This window comes from Ranitomeya imitator, chromosome 10 (assembly GCF_032444005.1).
Source record: "Ranitomeya imitator isolate aRanImi1 chromosome 10, aRanImi1.pri, whole genome shotgun sequence".
Taxonomy (NCBI): domain Eukaryota; kingdom Metazoa; phylum Chordata; class Amphibia; order Anura; family Dendrobatidae; genus Ranitomeya; species Ranitomeya imitator.
The window spans coordinates 65,673,149-65,688,826 of record NC_091291.1 but is presented as its reverse complement, the minus strand read 5'-3'; the positions used below and the strand labels follow the sequence as shown (position 1 = coordinate 65,688,826).

Below are 15,678 nucleotides of genomic sequence, written 5' to 3'. Positions count from 1 at the left end.
TGCCCCATAGATTAACATTGGGACAAGTGCTATGCGATTTTTTTTTATCGCATTGCACTCGTCCGTATTACGGTCTAGTGTGACCCCGGCCTTAGCCATACAATGCATCTCTCCCCTCCCTCCATAATGCCTGGCTATTCACTGCAGAGCTGGAGCTCCCAGACAGCTCCTAATGCTGCTCCATGCACACCACATGTCTTCACTCTTCTTGGGTCCAGATGCTGCGGAGTCCACTGTGTTCTGCTCCTCTGTAAACAAGCTCTGACTCTGATGCAGTAACTGCTGGTGATAGCAGGTCACAGGGCAGTCACACACAAAATGGTGCTGCCCTGTGATGCTGCTCTTCATTCTTACTGTTGGGGCAGTAACTGCTGACATCACCATTTCCCTCCCCTTTTGGGTGGTCTAACATCCCTGGGGCAGAGCTGCTAAATCTTACTATAGCTGCTTGAGGTCTAAAACGGAAAATGCTCCCCCTAGTGGTAAATATGTATATTTGTAGAAAAATATATAATATTTTTCATATAGAAATGTTTGCAAACAGTGCAAACATTGCATTAATACATTTTAATTACTATTTTAAGCTTAATTTCACAAAAAAACAAAATACGAGAAAACTGGTGGCACCTTCCCTTTAAGGGCTTCAGAGAGACCCTTTCTGAAGATTGCTGCCAGGGCACCTTCATTCCACTGAGTGAGCACAGACCACTTTCTAAACTTCTGACAATATATCTCCGCTTCATCCTGACCCTGACACAGAGCCAGCAAGATTTTCTCTGCCTGATCCACAGAATTAGGTTCGTCATAAAGCAATCCAAGCGCCAGGAAAAACGCATCAACATCACGCAATGCCGGATCTCCTGGCGCAAGGGAAAATGCCCAGTCTTGAGGGTCACCGCGTAACAAAGAAATAATGATCTTTACTTGTTGAACAGGGTCACCTGAGGAGCGAGGTTTCAAGGCAAGAAACAATTTACAATTATTTCTGAAATTCAAGAACTTAGATCTCTCACCAAAAAACAAATCAGGAATTGGAATCATAGGCTCTGACATCGGATTCTGAAGCACAAAATCTTGAATGTTTTGTACACTTATAGTGAGATTATCCATCAAAGAGGACAGACCTTGAATGTCCATGTCTACACCTGTGTTCTGAACCACCCAGATGTAAAGGGGAAAAGAGAGACAAAACACACTACAAAGAAAAAAAAAATGGTCTCAGAACTTCTCTTATCCCTCTATTGAGATGCATTAGTACTTTGGGCCACCTGTACTGTTATGACCTGGTGGTCAGGACAATAATGGACCTGGTGGATAAGAGCACACGGAATGACCTGATAGTTACTGATAATATAGGACGAGCTCTGGGACGTGGGAACTCTGCTGACCGCAATCCCTAATCCTATCAACCACACTAGAAATAGCCGTGGATTGCGCCTAACGCTCCCTATGCAACTCGGCACAGCCTAAGAAACTAGCTAGCCCTGAAGATAGAAAAATAAAGCCTACCTTGCCTCAGAGAAATTCCCCAAAGGAAAAGGCAGCCCCCCACATATAATGACTGTGAGTAAAGATGAAAATACAAACACAGAGATGAAATAGATTTAGCAACGTGAGGCCCGACTTACTGAACAGACCGAGGATAGGAAAGGTTGCTTTGCGGTCGGCACAAAAACCTACAAAAACACCACGCAGAGGGTGCAAAAAGACCCTCCGCACCGACTCACGGTGCGGAGGCGCTCCCTCTGCGTCCCAGAGCTTCCAGCAAGCAAGAACAATCGAAATAGCAAGCTGGACAGAAAAACAGCAAACCAGAGAAAAACAAGCAGTCACTTAGCTTCTGCTGGGAAGACAGGTCACAAGAACGATCCAGGAGTGAACTAGACCAATACTGGAACATTGACAGGTGGCCTGGAGCAAAGATCTAAGTGGAGTTAAATAGAGCAGCCAGCTAACGAATTAACCTCGTCACCTGAGGAAGGAAACTCAGAAACACCCACAGCCACCAGAGAAAGTCCATGGACAGAACCAGCCGAAGTACCATTCATGACCACAGGAGGGAGCCCGACAACAGAACTCACAACAGTTTCCCCTTTCGGCCCAGGAAGTTGCCATAGCTCTGGTGGAATGTGCTTTAATACCCTCCGGAGGTTCCTTATTTTTCATGGAGTAGGCCAGCCGGATAGCGTCTCTAATCCATCGGGACAACGTGGCTCTTGTGATTCCATACACTTTCTTTTTGCCATAGTGGGACATATGAGGACAACCAGCAGAGGGCGCCCTCTTATGAACTCGAGCCTGGGAGCTTTCTAGGAAAGTTCCCACGATCTAGGGACAACCAGCAGAGGGCGCCTCACCGCAAATGAAGGTAAATATAGGTCATTGACCTACTTTACCTTCATTCCACGGGGTTTTGCAGCCACGAACAACGCTGCATTAGCAGAGCTTGTGGCTGCAAAATATTTTAACCCCTTCAGATGGATTTACATCGTTGGACGTTACAGATCTTCGGAAGGTATGTATATTGTTGGTTTATTTATTTTTTTTTGGTTACAGATCGAGGGTCTTCAGTGAGTGGATTGAGCGTAGAATAAATTACTACAACCTTTGTGATTTTTTTCATTAAAATAATTTATAATAATGTGTGTGTGTTTTTTTTAACCCTTTACTAGTATTGGATTAATAATGGATAGGTGTCATAATTGACGCCTCTCCATTATTAATTTGGCTTAATGTCACCTTACAATAGCAAGGTGACATTAACCCTTCATTACCCCATATCCCACCGCTCCACGGGAATGGGAAGAGAGTGGCCAAGTGCCAGAATAGGCGCATCTTCCAGATGTGCCTTTTCTGGGGTGGCTGGGGGCAGATGTTTTTAGCCAGGGGGGGGGGCCAATAACCGTGGACCCTCTCCAGGCTATTAATATCTGCCCTCAGTCACTGGCTTTACTACTCTGGCGGAGAAAATTGCGCGGGAGCCCACGCCAATTTTTTCCGCCATTTAACCCTTTAATAGAATGCCCAAATTTTGCACATACACACTACTAACAGTAGTAGTGTGGAATATGCAAAAAAAATGGGGATATGAGATGGTTTACTATATGTAACCATGTCTCATATCATGTCGGGTTTAGAAAGGAGATAGCAAAAGCCGGCAATTGAATTACCGGCTTTAACCCCTTAGTGACAGAGCCAATTTGGTACTTAATGACCGAGCCAATTTTTGCAATTCTGACCACTGTCACTTTATGAGGTTATAACTCTGGAACGCTTCAACGGATCCCGCTGATTCTGAGATTGTTTTTTCGTGACATATTGTACTTCATGTTAGTGGTAACATTTCTTCGATATTACTTGCGATTATTTATGAAAAAAACGGAAATATGGCGAAAATTTTTAAAATTTTGCAATTTTCAAACTTTGTATTTTTATGCCCTTAAATCAGAGAGATATGTCACGAAAAATAGTTAATAAATAACATTTCCCACATGTCTACTTTACATCAGCAAAATTTTGGAAACAAAATTTTTTTTTGTTAGGGAGTTATAAGGGTTGAAAGTTGACCAGCAATTTCTCATTTTTACAACACCATTTTTTTTTTAGGGACCACATCACATTTGAAGTCATTTTGAGGGGTCTATATGATAGAAAATAATGAAGTGTGACACCATTCTAAAAACTACACCCCCTCAAGGTTCTCAAAACCACATTCAAGAAGTTTATTAACCCTTTACGTGCTTCACAGGAACTGAAACAATGTGGAAGGAAAAAATGAACATTTAACTTTTTTTTGCAAACATCTTAATTCAGAACCATTTTTTTTATTTTCACAAGTGTAAAAACAGAAATGTAACCATAAATTTTGTTATGCAATTTCTCCTGAATACGCCAATACCCCATATGTGGGGGTAAACCACTGTTAGGGCGCACCGCAGAACTTAGAAGTGAAGGAGCGCCGTTTGACTTTTTCAATGCAGAATTGGCTGGAATTGAGATCGGACGCCATGTCACGTTTAGAGAGCCCCTGATGTGCCTAAACAGTGGAAACCCCCCACAAGTGACACCATTTTGGAAACTAGACCCCCAAGGAACTTATCTAGATGTGTGGCGAGCACTTTGAACCCCCAAGTGCTTCACAGAAGTTTATAACGTAGAGCCGTGAAAATAAAAAAATCGCTTTTGTTTACACAAAAATGATCTTTTTGCCCACAAATTCTTATTTTCACAAGGGTAACAGGAGAAATTAGACCACAAAAGTTGTTGTGCGATTTCTCCTGAATACGTCGATACCCCATATGTGGGGGTAAACCACTGTTTGGGCGCACCGCAGAGCTTGGAAGTGAAGGAGCGCCGTTTTACTTTTTCAATGTAGAATTGGCTGGAATTGAGATTGCACGCCATGTCGCGTTTGGAGAGCCCCTGATGTGCCTAAACAGTGGAAACCCCCCACAAGTGACACCATTTTGGAAACTAGACCCCTTAAGGAACTTATCTAGATGTGTGGCGAGCACTTTGAACCCCCATGTGCTTCACAGAAGTTTATAACGTAGAGCCGTGAAAAAAAAAAATCGCATTTTTTCTACAAAAATGATCTTTTTGCCCACAAATTTTTATTTTCACAAGGGTAACAGGAGAAATTAGACCACAAAAGTTGTTGTGCAATTTCTCCTGAGTACGCTGATACCCAATATGTGGGGGTAAACCACTGCTAGGGCGCACCGCAGAGCTTGGAAGAGAAGGAGTGCCGTTTTACTTTTTCAATGTAGAATTGGCTGGAATTGAGATCGGACGCCATGTCGCGTTTGGAGAGCCCCTGATGTGCCTAAACAGTAGAAATCCCCCACAAGTGACCCCATTTTGGAAACTAGACCCCCCATGGAACTTATCTAGATGTGTGGTGAGAACCTTGAATGCCCAAGTGCTTCACAGAAGTTTATAATGCAGAGCCGTGAAAATAAAAAATATTTTTTTTTTCCACAAAAAAGATATTGTAGCCCCCAAGTTTTTATTTTTACAAGGGTAACAAGAGAAATTGGACCCCAAAAGTTGTTTTCCAATTTGTCTTGAGTATGCTGGTACCCCATATGTGGGGGTAAACCACTGTTTGGGCGCACGGCAGAGCTCAGAAGGAAGGAGCGCCGTTTTGGAATGCAGACTTTGATAGAATGGTCTGCGGGTATTATGTTGCATTTGCAGAGCCCCTGATGTACCTAACCAGTAGAAACCCTCCACAAGTGACCCCATTTTGGAAACTAGACCCCCCAAGGAACTTATCTAGATGTGTGGTGAGAACTTTGAATGCCCAAGTGCTTCACAGAAGTTTAGAATGCAGTGTCGTGAAAATAAAAAATATTTTTTTTTTCACAAAAAAGATTTTGTAGCCCCCAAGTTTTTATTTTCACAAGGGTAACAGGAGAAATTGGACTGCAATAGTTGTTGTCCAATTTATCCCGAGTACGCTGATGTGCCATATGTGGGGGTAAACCACTGTTTGGGCGCACGGCAGAGCTCGGAAGGGAAGGAGCGCCTTTTTGGAATGCAGACTTTGATAGAATGGTCTGTGGGCATTATGTTGCGATTGCAGAGCCCCTGATATACCTAAACTGTAGTAACCCCCCACAAGTGACCCCATTTTGGAAACTAGACCCCCCAAGGAACTTATCTAGATGTGTGGTGAGAACTTTGAATGCCCAAGTGCTTCACAGAAGTTTAGAATGCAGAGTCGTGAAAATAAAAAATATTTTTTTTTTTCACAAAAAAGATTTTGTAGCCCCCAAGTTTTTATTTTCACAAGGGTAACAAGAGAAATTGGACCCCAGAAGTTGTTGTCCAATTTATCCCGAGTACGCTGATGCCCCATATGTGGGGGTAACCCACTGTTTGGGCGCACGGCAGAGCTCAGAAGGGAGGGAGCACCATTTGACTTTTTGAGCGCAAAATTGGCTGTCGTGTTTGGAGACCCCCTGATGTACCTAAACAGTGGAAACCCCCCAATTCTAGCTCCAACCCCTAACCCTAATCCCAACCTGATCCATAATCCTAATCACTAACCCTAACCATAATCACAACCCTTACCCCAAAACAACCCTAATGTCAACCCTAACCATAACCCTAATCAAAACCCTAAATCCAACACACCCCTAATCCTAATCTCAACCCTAACCCTAATCCCAATACACCCCTAATCACAACCCTAACCTTAACCCTAATCCCAAACCTAACCCTAATCCCAAGCGTAACCCTAATGCCAACCCTAACCCTAATACCAACCCTAATCCAAACCCTAAACCTAATCCCAGCTCTAACCCTAACTTTAGCCCCAACCCTAGCCCTAACTTTAGCCCCAACCCTAACCCTAGCCCTAAGGCTACTTTCACACTTGCGTTGTTTGGCATTCCGTCGCAATCCGTCGTTTTGGACAAGAAACGGATCCTGCAAATGTGCCCGCAGGATGCGTTTTTTGCCCATAGTATTGCCGACGGATCGTGACGGATGGCCACACGTCGCGTCCGTCGTGCACTGGATCAGTTGTGTTTTGGCGGAGCGTCGGCACAAAAAAACGTTCAATGAAACGTTTTTTTGTACGTCGCATCCGCCATTTCTGACCGCGCATGCGTGGCCGTAACTCCGCCCCTCCTCCCCAGGACATAGATTGGGCAGCGGATGCGTTGAAAAACTACAGCTGCTGCCCACGTTGTGCACAATTTTCACAACGTGCGTCGGTATGTCGGGCCGACGCATTGCGACGGCCCCGTACCGACGTAAGTGTGAAAGAAGCCTAACCCTAAATTTAGCCCCAACCCTAACCCTAAATTTAGCCCCAACCCTACCCCTAACCTAACCCTACCCCTAACCTAACCCTAGCCGTAACCCTACCCCTAACCCTAACCTAACCCTACCCCTAACCTAACCCTAGCCGTAACCCTACCCCTAACCTAACCCTAGCCCTAACCCTACCCCTAACCCTACCCCTAACCCTACCCCTAATTTTAGCCCTAACTGCTGTTCTCCTGCCGGCCGGCAGATGGAGACAGATGGCGGGCGCACTGGGCATGCGTCCGCCATGTTCTTCTGCCGGCGGCCAGGAGGAGCAGCAAGAGGATCCAGGGACCTAGGTGAGTATGCTAGGGTCCCCGAATCCCCCTATTTCTCTGTCCTCTGATGTGCAATCACATCAGAGGACAGAGAATTACACTTTACTTTTTTTTTTTTTTTTGCGGTCGCCGGTAAACAGTTAATTACCGGCGATCGCAAAACAGGGGTCGCTAAAACCGACCCCCGATCATGCTCTTTGGGGTCTCGGCTACCCCAGGCAGCCGAGACCCCAAAGATTCTCCCGGTGCCGGCCGGCGGGCGCACTGCGCATGCGCCCGCCATTTTGAAGATGGCGGCGCCCACCGGGAGACACGAGGAGCATCGGGGGAGCTAGGTGAGTATTGGGGGGCCACCTGGGACCCCTTTTCTCTGTCCTCCGATGTGCGATCACATCGGAGGACAGAGAAATTAAAAAGAGATCGCTTTTTTTTTTGCGATCGCCGGTAAACGGTTAATTACCGGCGATCGCAAATGCGGGGAGGGTTAAAAACCCCCCGAATCATGTTCTCTGGGGTCTCGGCTACCCTCGGCAGCTGAGACCCCGGAGAAAATCGGCCTGTGGGGGGCGCTATACACTTTTTCCACAGCGCCGTTAATTAACGGCGCTGTGGTTTAAGTACCCTTAGCGGCCGCCGTTAAAAGGCGTATCGGCGGTCGCTAAGGGGTTAAAGCTATCTAGCGCTGTATGAAGTAATAATATATATACATATATGTGTCTACTGAGAGATATATATATATATATATATATATATATATATATATATATATATATATATACATACACACACAGTATATCTGTTTTTTTTTGTTTTTTTAACACATGGATCCCTTGTATAGCCGTATGTCGGTTTTGCAAGCCTGCGAGAAAAACACGCAGTACGGATGCCATACGGATTACATAAGGAGGATGCCATGCGCAAAAAACGCTGAAACACCCTGCCTATGAAGGAGCTACGGACCACTATTTTGGGGACTTTTCAGCGTATTACGGCCGTAATATACGGACCATATTATCTTACGCTGAGTGTGACGCCGGCCTAAGACGTGGCAATATGACATTTGTCAGGTATGCAAGGGTTAATAGGTAAAACTAGACCCCATAATTTATTGCGCAATTTCTTCCTAACGTGATGATGCCCCATAGATCGTCAGAAATTACAGTTGTTTGGCCACAGGTCAGAGCTGAGAAGGAAGGAGCGCCATTTGGTTTTTGGAGCACAGATTTTGCTAAAGGCTGGGAAAATATTCAGAAAAGTTCCCACGCTCGAGGTCATATGAGGACATCCAGCAGAGGGCGCATCACCGCGAATGAAGGTAACTACAGATCATTAACCTAGTTTCCATTCATTCCCCGGGGTTTTACAGGCACGAGCACAGCTGCATTATAGCAGAGCTCCTGCCTGTAAAATAATTTAACCCCTTCAGATGGATTTACATTGTGGGACATATCGATGGAAGGTATGAGATATTGTTGGTTTATTATTTTTAATTTGTTACAGGTCGAGGGTCTTCAGGTGGATTGAGAGTGGAATAAAATATTACAACAACCTGTGTGTTTATTTCATTAAAATACTTTGCAATATTGTGTGTGTGTGTTTTTTTTAACCATGTCATGCTATTGGATTAATAATGGATAGGTGTCATAATTGACGCCTCTCCATTATTAATCTGGCTTAATGTCCCCTTACAATAGCAAGGTGATATTAACCCTTCATTACCCCATATCCCACCGCTACACGGGAATGGGAAGAGAGTGGCCAGGTGCCAGAATAGGCGCATCTTCCAGATGTGCCTTTTCTGGGGTGGCTGGGGGGCAGATGTTTTAATATCTGCCCTCAGTCACTAGCTTTACTACTCTGGCGGAAAAATTGCGTGGGAGCCCACACCAATTTTTTCTGCGATTTAACCCTTTAATTTAATAGCTAGACAGCCCAAATTTTGCACATACACACTACTAACATTAGTAGTGTGGAATATGCAAAAAAATGGGGATATGAGATGGTTTACTGTATGTAAACCATGTCTCATATCATGTCGGGTTTGGGAAGGAGATAGCAAAGCCGGCAATTGAATTACCGGCCTTTAAGCTATCTCGCGCTGGATGAAATATTAATAAATATATATATATATCTCAATGACACATATATACCTATTCTATGTGTACACATTTATTCTACCTATTCTACTGTAAGCTGTCAGTGTGATTTTACTGTACACCACACTGCATTGCCGGCTTTTCTAGAGAACACCGCTGCGTATTTCTCGCAAGTCACACTGCTGGTCCGTGTGTAATCCGTATTTTTCTGGCCCCCATAGACTTTCATTGGCATATTTTTTGTGCAGTACGGTGACAAACGCAGCATGCTGCGATTTTCTACGGCCGTAGAAGACCGTATAATACGGATCAGTAAAATACGGCTGATAGGAGCTGGGGCATAGAGAAGCATTGTACCATATGCAATCCGTATTTTCAGCACCTCTCTTACGTCCGTAAAACACGGTAGTGTGACGCCGGCCTAAAGGTGCCAAAACAGCGGACAAACCCCAAAAGTGACCCCATGGTAGAAATTGCTTCTCTCAATGAATGCATCTATGGCTGTAGTCACTAGTTTGTAACAGCCACGCTATGCTTTATTCTGAAGAATTGCAAAAATACCAGTTTAGAGCCATACAGTGTAGTGCCCCCATATACATTGTGCCTTGCTTGTGCTTTTTGGAGACACACAGTCTGTAAATTAAGAGCTCTTTCCCCACTACAATAATGCATAACATGTGGCCGCTTACAGTAGTTTAGGTACACTGGGGCTTAGAAGGAAGGGGGTATTTGGATTTGGGAGAGCAGAATTCACAGGATTTTATTTGAGGGGGTAGGAGCCAGGTTGCTTTTCCAGAGTCTTTGTTCTACCAGTAACATGGGAACCCCCTATAGTTCCAGTGACATGACGGACCTGAGTGGTGGCTGGTTTTGTGGGCGATATAGGGTTTTTATCGGTAACACTTTTGGGGTACATTATATTTTTCAATCACATTCAGTATAAAGCTAGGATCACATTCTTGTCTTCTACGCTTAGGACTTACTTTTGGGTTTATCCCATGAGACCCCATACGGAACCACTCACTTTAATGAGGCAGATGGAGACTCTTTGCAGTCAGTTTGGCGTCTGCTCCAGTGGTATCCATCTTTTCAGGCATTCATAGTTCTGTGGTCACCCACACTTTTTTATTTTTTAGCAAATATGAGGGCTTATTTTTTGTGGGATGAGTTGCAGATTTTTTTGGTACCATTTTGGGGCACATAATATTTTTTGATCGCATTCTATACAGATTTTTTCAAACACAGAATGAACAAAAACCAGCAATTCAGTTATTGTTTTTGTTTTGGCACTCCAGATGCGACATGGCATTCACAGTCTATTCCAGTAAAAATAACACTCATTTTCTAGCCTTGCCATGTGCCCAAACAGATGTTTTTGGCCACATATGTGGTATCATCGCGTTTGGGAGAAATTGCGTAGCAAATTATTGGGTCTGTTTTCACCTATGATCCATTGTGAAAATTACAAATTTAGGGCTATAAAAACATTTTCATGAAAAAATAAAATCCTTGACGGGTGAAGTTTCCAAAATGGGGTCACTTCTGGGAGTTCTCATTGTTTAGGCAGATCAGAGAGTCTCCAAATGCTACATGACACCCCCAGACCATTCCGTCAAAGTCTGCATTCCAAAACGTCACTCCTTCCTTTCCGAGCCCTGACATACACCTTAACGGAATGGAGCCATTCTCCGACCACCACCGCAGCGACAATGCAATGGCAGGAGACTGCAAAGAAGGGGTCCAGCCTATTTTTGCTCTTGAGGGTATGTGCACACGTTCAGGTTTTTTCGCTATAAAAACGCATAAAAAAGCCTACATAGGCATCCTGTCATCTAGAATGCATTCTGCAATTTTTGTGCACATGATGCGTTTTTTTTCCGCTAAAAAAACGCATCATGGTAAAAAAGCAGCATGTTCATTAATTTTGCGGATTTTTCGTGATTTTTCCCTCTATTCTATGCATTGGGAAAAAATGCGTAAAAAACGCGCCTAAAACACAAAAAAAATGCAAAAAAACGCATGTGGATTTCTGGCAGAAATGTCTGTTTTTTGTCAGGAAATTTCTGCTAGAAAATACTAACGTGTGCACATACCCTCACTGGAGAGCTTGAGGAAGGTGAGTTTCAGTGCTCTGTTCATTTGGTGCTATGTGGTGGCTATTGTTGCTGTGTTTTGTGCTTGTGGGGCACCGCACGGGTCTGGAGTCATGGGGACTCAGCCTTGCAGCATGGGCGCTGTGAGGCACCAGGCCATCTGCCCTGCTGGTCGCTCCATTAAGGTGATAGGGACCCACTGAGAGGTTCGCCGTGACATGGCAGTGGGCTTCATGCAGTCTGATCAGAATGTTGAGCTAAGAACCTCATGTTCAATAATCTATATTTTGCCTAGCAGCATTAGATCAACGTATAATTTTATATTCATATGTCCCCTTTTTATCACTTTAAACCCTGGGGACTACACCCCTATTAATGGTTCCTTAATATAGTCCCATTCACTGGTTTATATTATTTCACTTTATTCCACGCCTATTTGGACACATCTTAGTATTTATATTGGCCCCACACAGCCTAGCTTACAGGTTTGGCTCACTTAACCTTATGATCCCTATTTGCGTTTTATTATCAGAAAAAAAAATTTTCCCTCCTCCCCTATAGCATATCCGTAGCAAGGCCCATTGTCTCATAGCACGATTTTTCCATACTTATGCTTATTATTGGAGGCACTCCTTCTTTTCTATTCAGTCCATCGCAATGAAGCCACTCGTCCCGCAGCATACATCACTGCATCAGCGGTGAGCGCTCCTTCCGGGTTTTCCTGCTTCGGCGTTGCCGGGGCGATGCGTCTGTAGCGGCCCGGCTTTCCCCCCCCGCTCTGACGCGTCGAGCGGGGAGGAGTCCCGACGCCGCGTGACGCCGAGTCCCGATGACGTCGGCGGATCTACCTCGTTGGAGCGCCCTCACAACCGCTGCCACCAATGTCCGCCTCCTTCATGATATAAAAGCTCCTTGCACACAGTACACTTTACACTAACCCCTTGATAAAGCCACACGCGAAACGCGCGTTGGGGAACCGGTCCACGCCAACGGAGGTAATGTGCCTACGCCACTGCGCGATTTAACTCTTGGGTCTTTATTTGATTGGGCAATTTAACCCCTTGATTTTTTTATTAAGCTGCACTTGCACCTTACAAATCACTAATCTCACTCTTGTTAGTATAGTTACTACACTCGGCCATAACTTTATTCAGGCCTCTTTACCATCCTTACCAAAGCCATATAGGTACAGATACATTACTGTAGGAGGGGTTTTTTCCCACCGTAGATTTACCTTTTTTCTGAATACCTATATGTTCCTTTTTCACATAAGCCCAATAGTGCCATTTATCCGTAGGCTGGTCCGTATATAGTTTGCACAGTGTCTTCGCAATTTCTTATCTTCTGTCTTATCTAAAATGTTGATTTTAACTATTGATTGAAATAAAACGTCTGTATTTTAAGGCTATAGCTTTTTTTCGCTTTTTTGGATGTATATATTTCTCATGAGCTGCCTGAAACCTAAGCATGATATAATTCTGAGGTTACAATATACTATTTGTACCAATTCTTTTACTTAAAGTTTAGCATTTTAAATGGCAAGGTAAAGATTTTGTTTTCTAACAGTATGTTGTTGTATTGTAGGTTCCCTATCATCTGTACTCTGATTTACAATGCTGAATGGATCCTGAAGTGGAAAATGGCAGCAAATGGCTTCAAAATTCTGAACAATCAAAAAGGCATATTTGTTTCAAAAATGCTTAAAGATAACCATGGCAATTACATACCTACAAATAGACTTCTTAAGAGTCCAAGTAACATTGCATTAAACAAAGAATTTGTAAAGCTAGAAGATGCTATAATAAGTGGTAATGGAATAGCACACTGTGCAAATGTATTCAAATCCACTGAACAAGGTGAAATGGTAACATCTTGTGTCCAGCAAAGAAAACCAAACATGTACAAGTCCTCAGTAGACAAATGTGCTGACCTGATGCCCAATTCCAAGGACTATAGAAAAGATATAGCACTTCGATCAGCTGGTATGGAGTCCCAGAATGGGACAAAGTTGCCTTCTGAGGTAGAAAATAAAAGACTACCTAATTTGGTTGGTGATGTTGGTCATACTTTTATTCCACAAAGACAAGAAAGAAGCCAAATACTTTATAGACAAGATGGGATGTTCAATTACAGTAAAGTAAAAAATGTAGTTTCAAATCATTGTAGCAACACTAAAAGTGTGAGGCCAAATCATTTTCTGAAAAAAGAAGTCGTTTTCCAAGGTATAGAAGATCTTTGCTCTCAGGATACTCCTCTTCATCATGGCATTTCAATTAATCATTCCACAAAGAGGGCCATATTGCATAAAAACACTCCACATCATAGTGATACAATTGACCCATGTAAAAGAATAAAGATTAGTGATGTTAGAACCTTAACACACAAAGTATGCCAGAAAATGTTCGATCATCAAGTGACACGCAGGCAAATGCCTCCTGAAATTGGTGCGCTGGCTTACCCTGATTTTACCAGTTCTGTAAAATGTAAGACTGCAAAAAATGACATGCAGAAAAATAGATGGAGACATTCATTACCCGATGAAAGGAAAGGACTAGCAAATTTGAAAGAAAAAGACACAACTGAAGGAAGCTCTACACGGAGGAGATTTTTGCTTATTGACAGTCAAGGTCTACCATACACAGTGGTTGTAGAGGAACCCATATCTATTGGCTTAAGTAATTCAACTAGTACATCATGGTCCGATAGACCACTTGCTGGGGTCTCAAAATTTTCATCCCCACGAAAAGTATATAAGTGTCCGGTGTGTTTTAGAATATTTGAGTATCTTTCCTATCTCCAGAGGCACAGCATTGCTCATTCTCAACAGAAGCCTCATATCTGCAAGGTCTGTGGTAAAGCCTTTAAAAGAACATCACATCTTACACGCCATAAGTACACTCATTTTGGTGGAAAACCTTGTCAATGTCAAATATGTGAACGCAGATTTCGAGATGTTGGTGAACTGACACGTCATCAGCAGAGCCATACTTGAGAAAAAACACTAATATGAAGTTTGCAATAGCTTTTCCAGAACTAAGCACTATATAGAACAAAATCTTTTTTTTTTCTTAAAAAAAAAAAAAAAACGATAATGGCTCATGGGAAAACAGACAGTCATGTGCGTGACAAAATTGTGATGCAACACACATCATATTTAGAGTAGTTTTTAAAAAAAGATGACTGAATCTTTACAGAGCACCATAGTGTGTTTGCTTATTGTTTCTAGATCATTTTATCTTTCTGGGGGATTGTCACAATGTCAAGACCCAACCAAGTGAATATTAATAATAAATTATGTATGTGATAGATTCTTTACCTGGATCCTACATTGTATCATGTTGTTCATACTGTATTTGATACCTAGGGGGGGGGGGGAAATCGCAAATGTAAATTAGGTCTGTAATTTCAGTAAATGACTTGTAGTAGCATTAGCTCTCATTTATAAGATAGTGGTAGAATAAAATACAAAGTTACCTTTTATTTAAAATACGGCTGTGTGAATGCATTTCCCATAACATCAGTGGTGTAGTAAAAAGCAAAATGGCAAACGAAGTGGGAGTCACTCATCTGGGACCAATCTCTTTCAAGGACCAGACAGGTCTGAATAACAGACTGCCTACTGATTTCAAGGAGTCATATTGTAGACCAGAAGGGAAATCAAATGCTTGACAGAGGTTCTGGACATGTTACCCTTTTTGTTAAAAACAAACTCTATATTTAATAGCTATAAATAAAAGTAGGCACCTGATAGGTTGTCAAGCCTCCAACTAGCACTTTACCCTCATGGGCACCTTTTGGATCAAAGTATAACTTTTATTAAAAAAAAGAAAAATCGAAAAGTCTGACCCGAGCATAGAGCAAACCTGTTATAGGGAAGATCAGAAGACCACTGTGCATCACAGCTGAGAGATGTGAGAATTGTCTTAGAGGATCTTGGCTGGATGGTGAACACTTTCAAGTCAAGAGAGGATACAGTCCTTCTTAGGCCTGGTTCGAAATTCTGAACTCGAGACCTGTCTCTTACCCGAGGACAAAATAATGAACCTGGCTTGGCAGCAATAAATAATACATGAATGACCCTAAGGAAAGCAATGCCCCTGTTAGGATCCCTGATATCCTGCATCCCAGCAGTAACATTGGCCCTATAGACAGATATAGTTGGTACGGAAAGTATTCAGACCTCTTTACATTTTTCACTCTTTGTTTCATTGCAGCCATTTAGTAAATTCAAAAAAGCTCATTAATGAACACTCTGCACACCATCTTGACTGAAAAAAACATAAATGTAGACATTTTTGCAAATTTATTAAAAAGGAAAAACTGAAATGCCACATGGTAATAAGCATTAAGACCCTTTGCTCAGTATTGATTAGAAGCACTCTTTTGAGCTAT

General features: G+C 42.9%; 1 protein-coding gene across 1 annotated transcript in view; it reads left to right on the top strand.

Annotated features, from left to right (window-relative positions):
- LOC138650930 (uncharacterized) overlaps positions 1–14,599 on the top strand; it is a 53,204-nt gene extending 38,605 nt beyond the window's left edge. Inside the window, exon 2 of the mRNA XM_069740813.1 lies at positions 12,871–14,599. Coding sequence (XP_069596914.1) covers positions 12,926–14,278 — 1,353 coding nt within the window. The 5' untranslated portion in view covers positions 12,871–12,925 and the 3' untranslated portion in view covers positions 14,279–14,599. The remainder of the gene's footprint in view (positions 1–12,870) is intronic.
- The last annotated feature ends 1,079 nt before the right edge of the window (positions 14,600–15,678 follow it).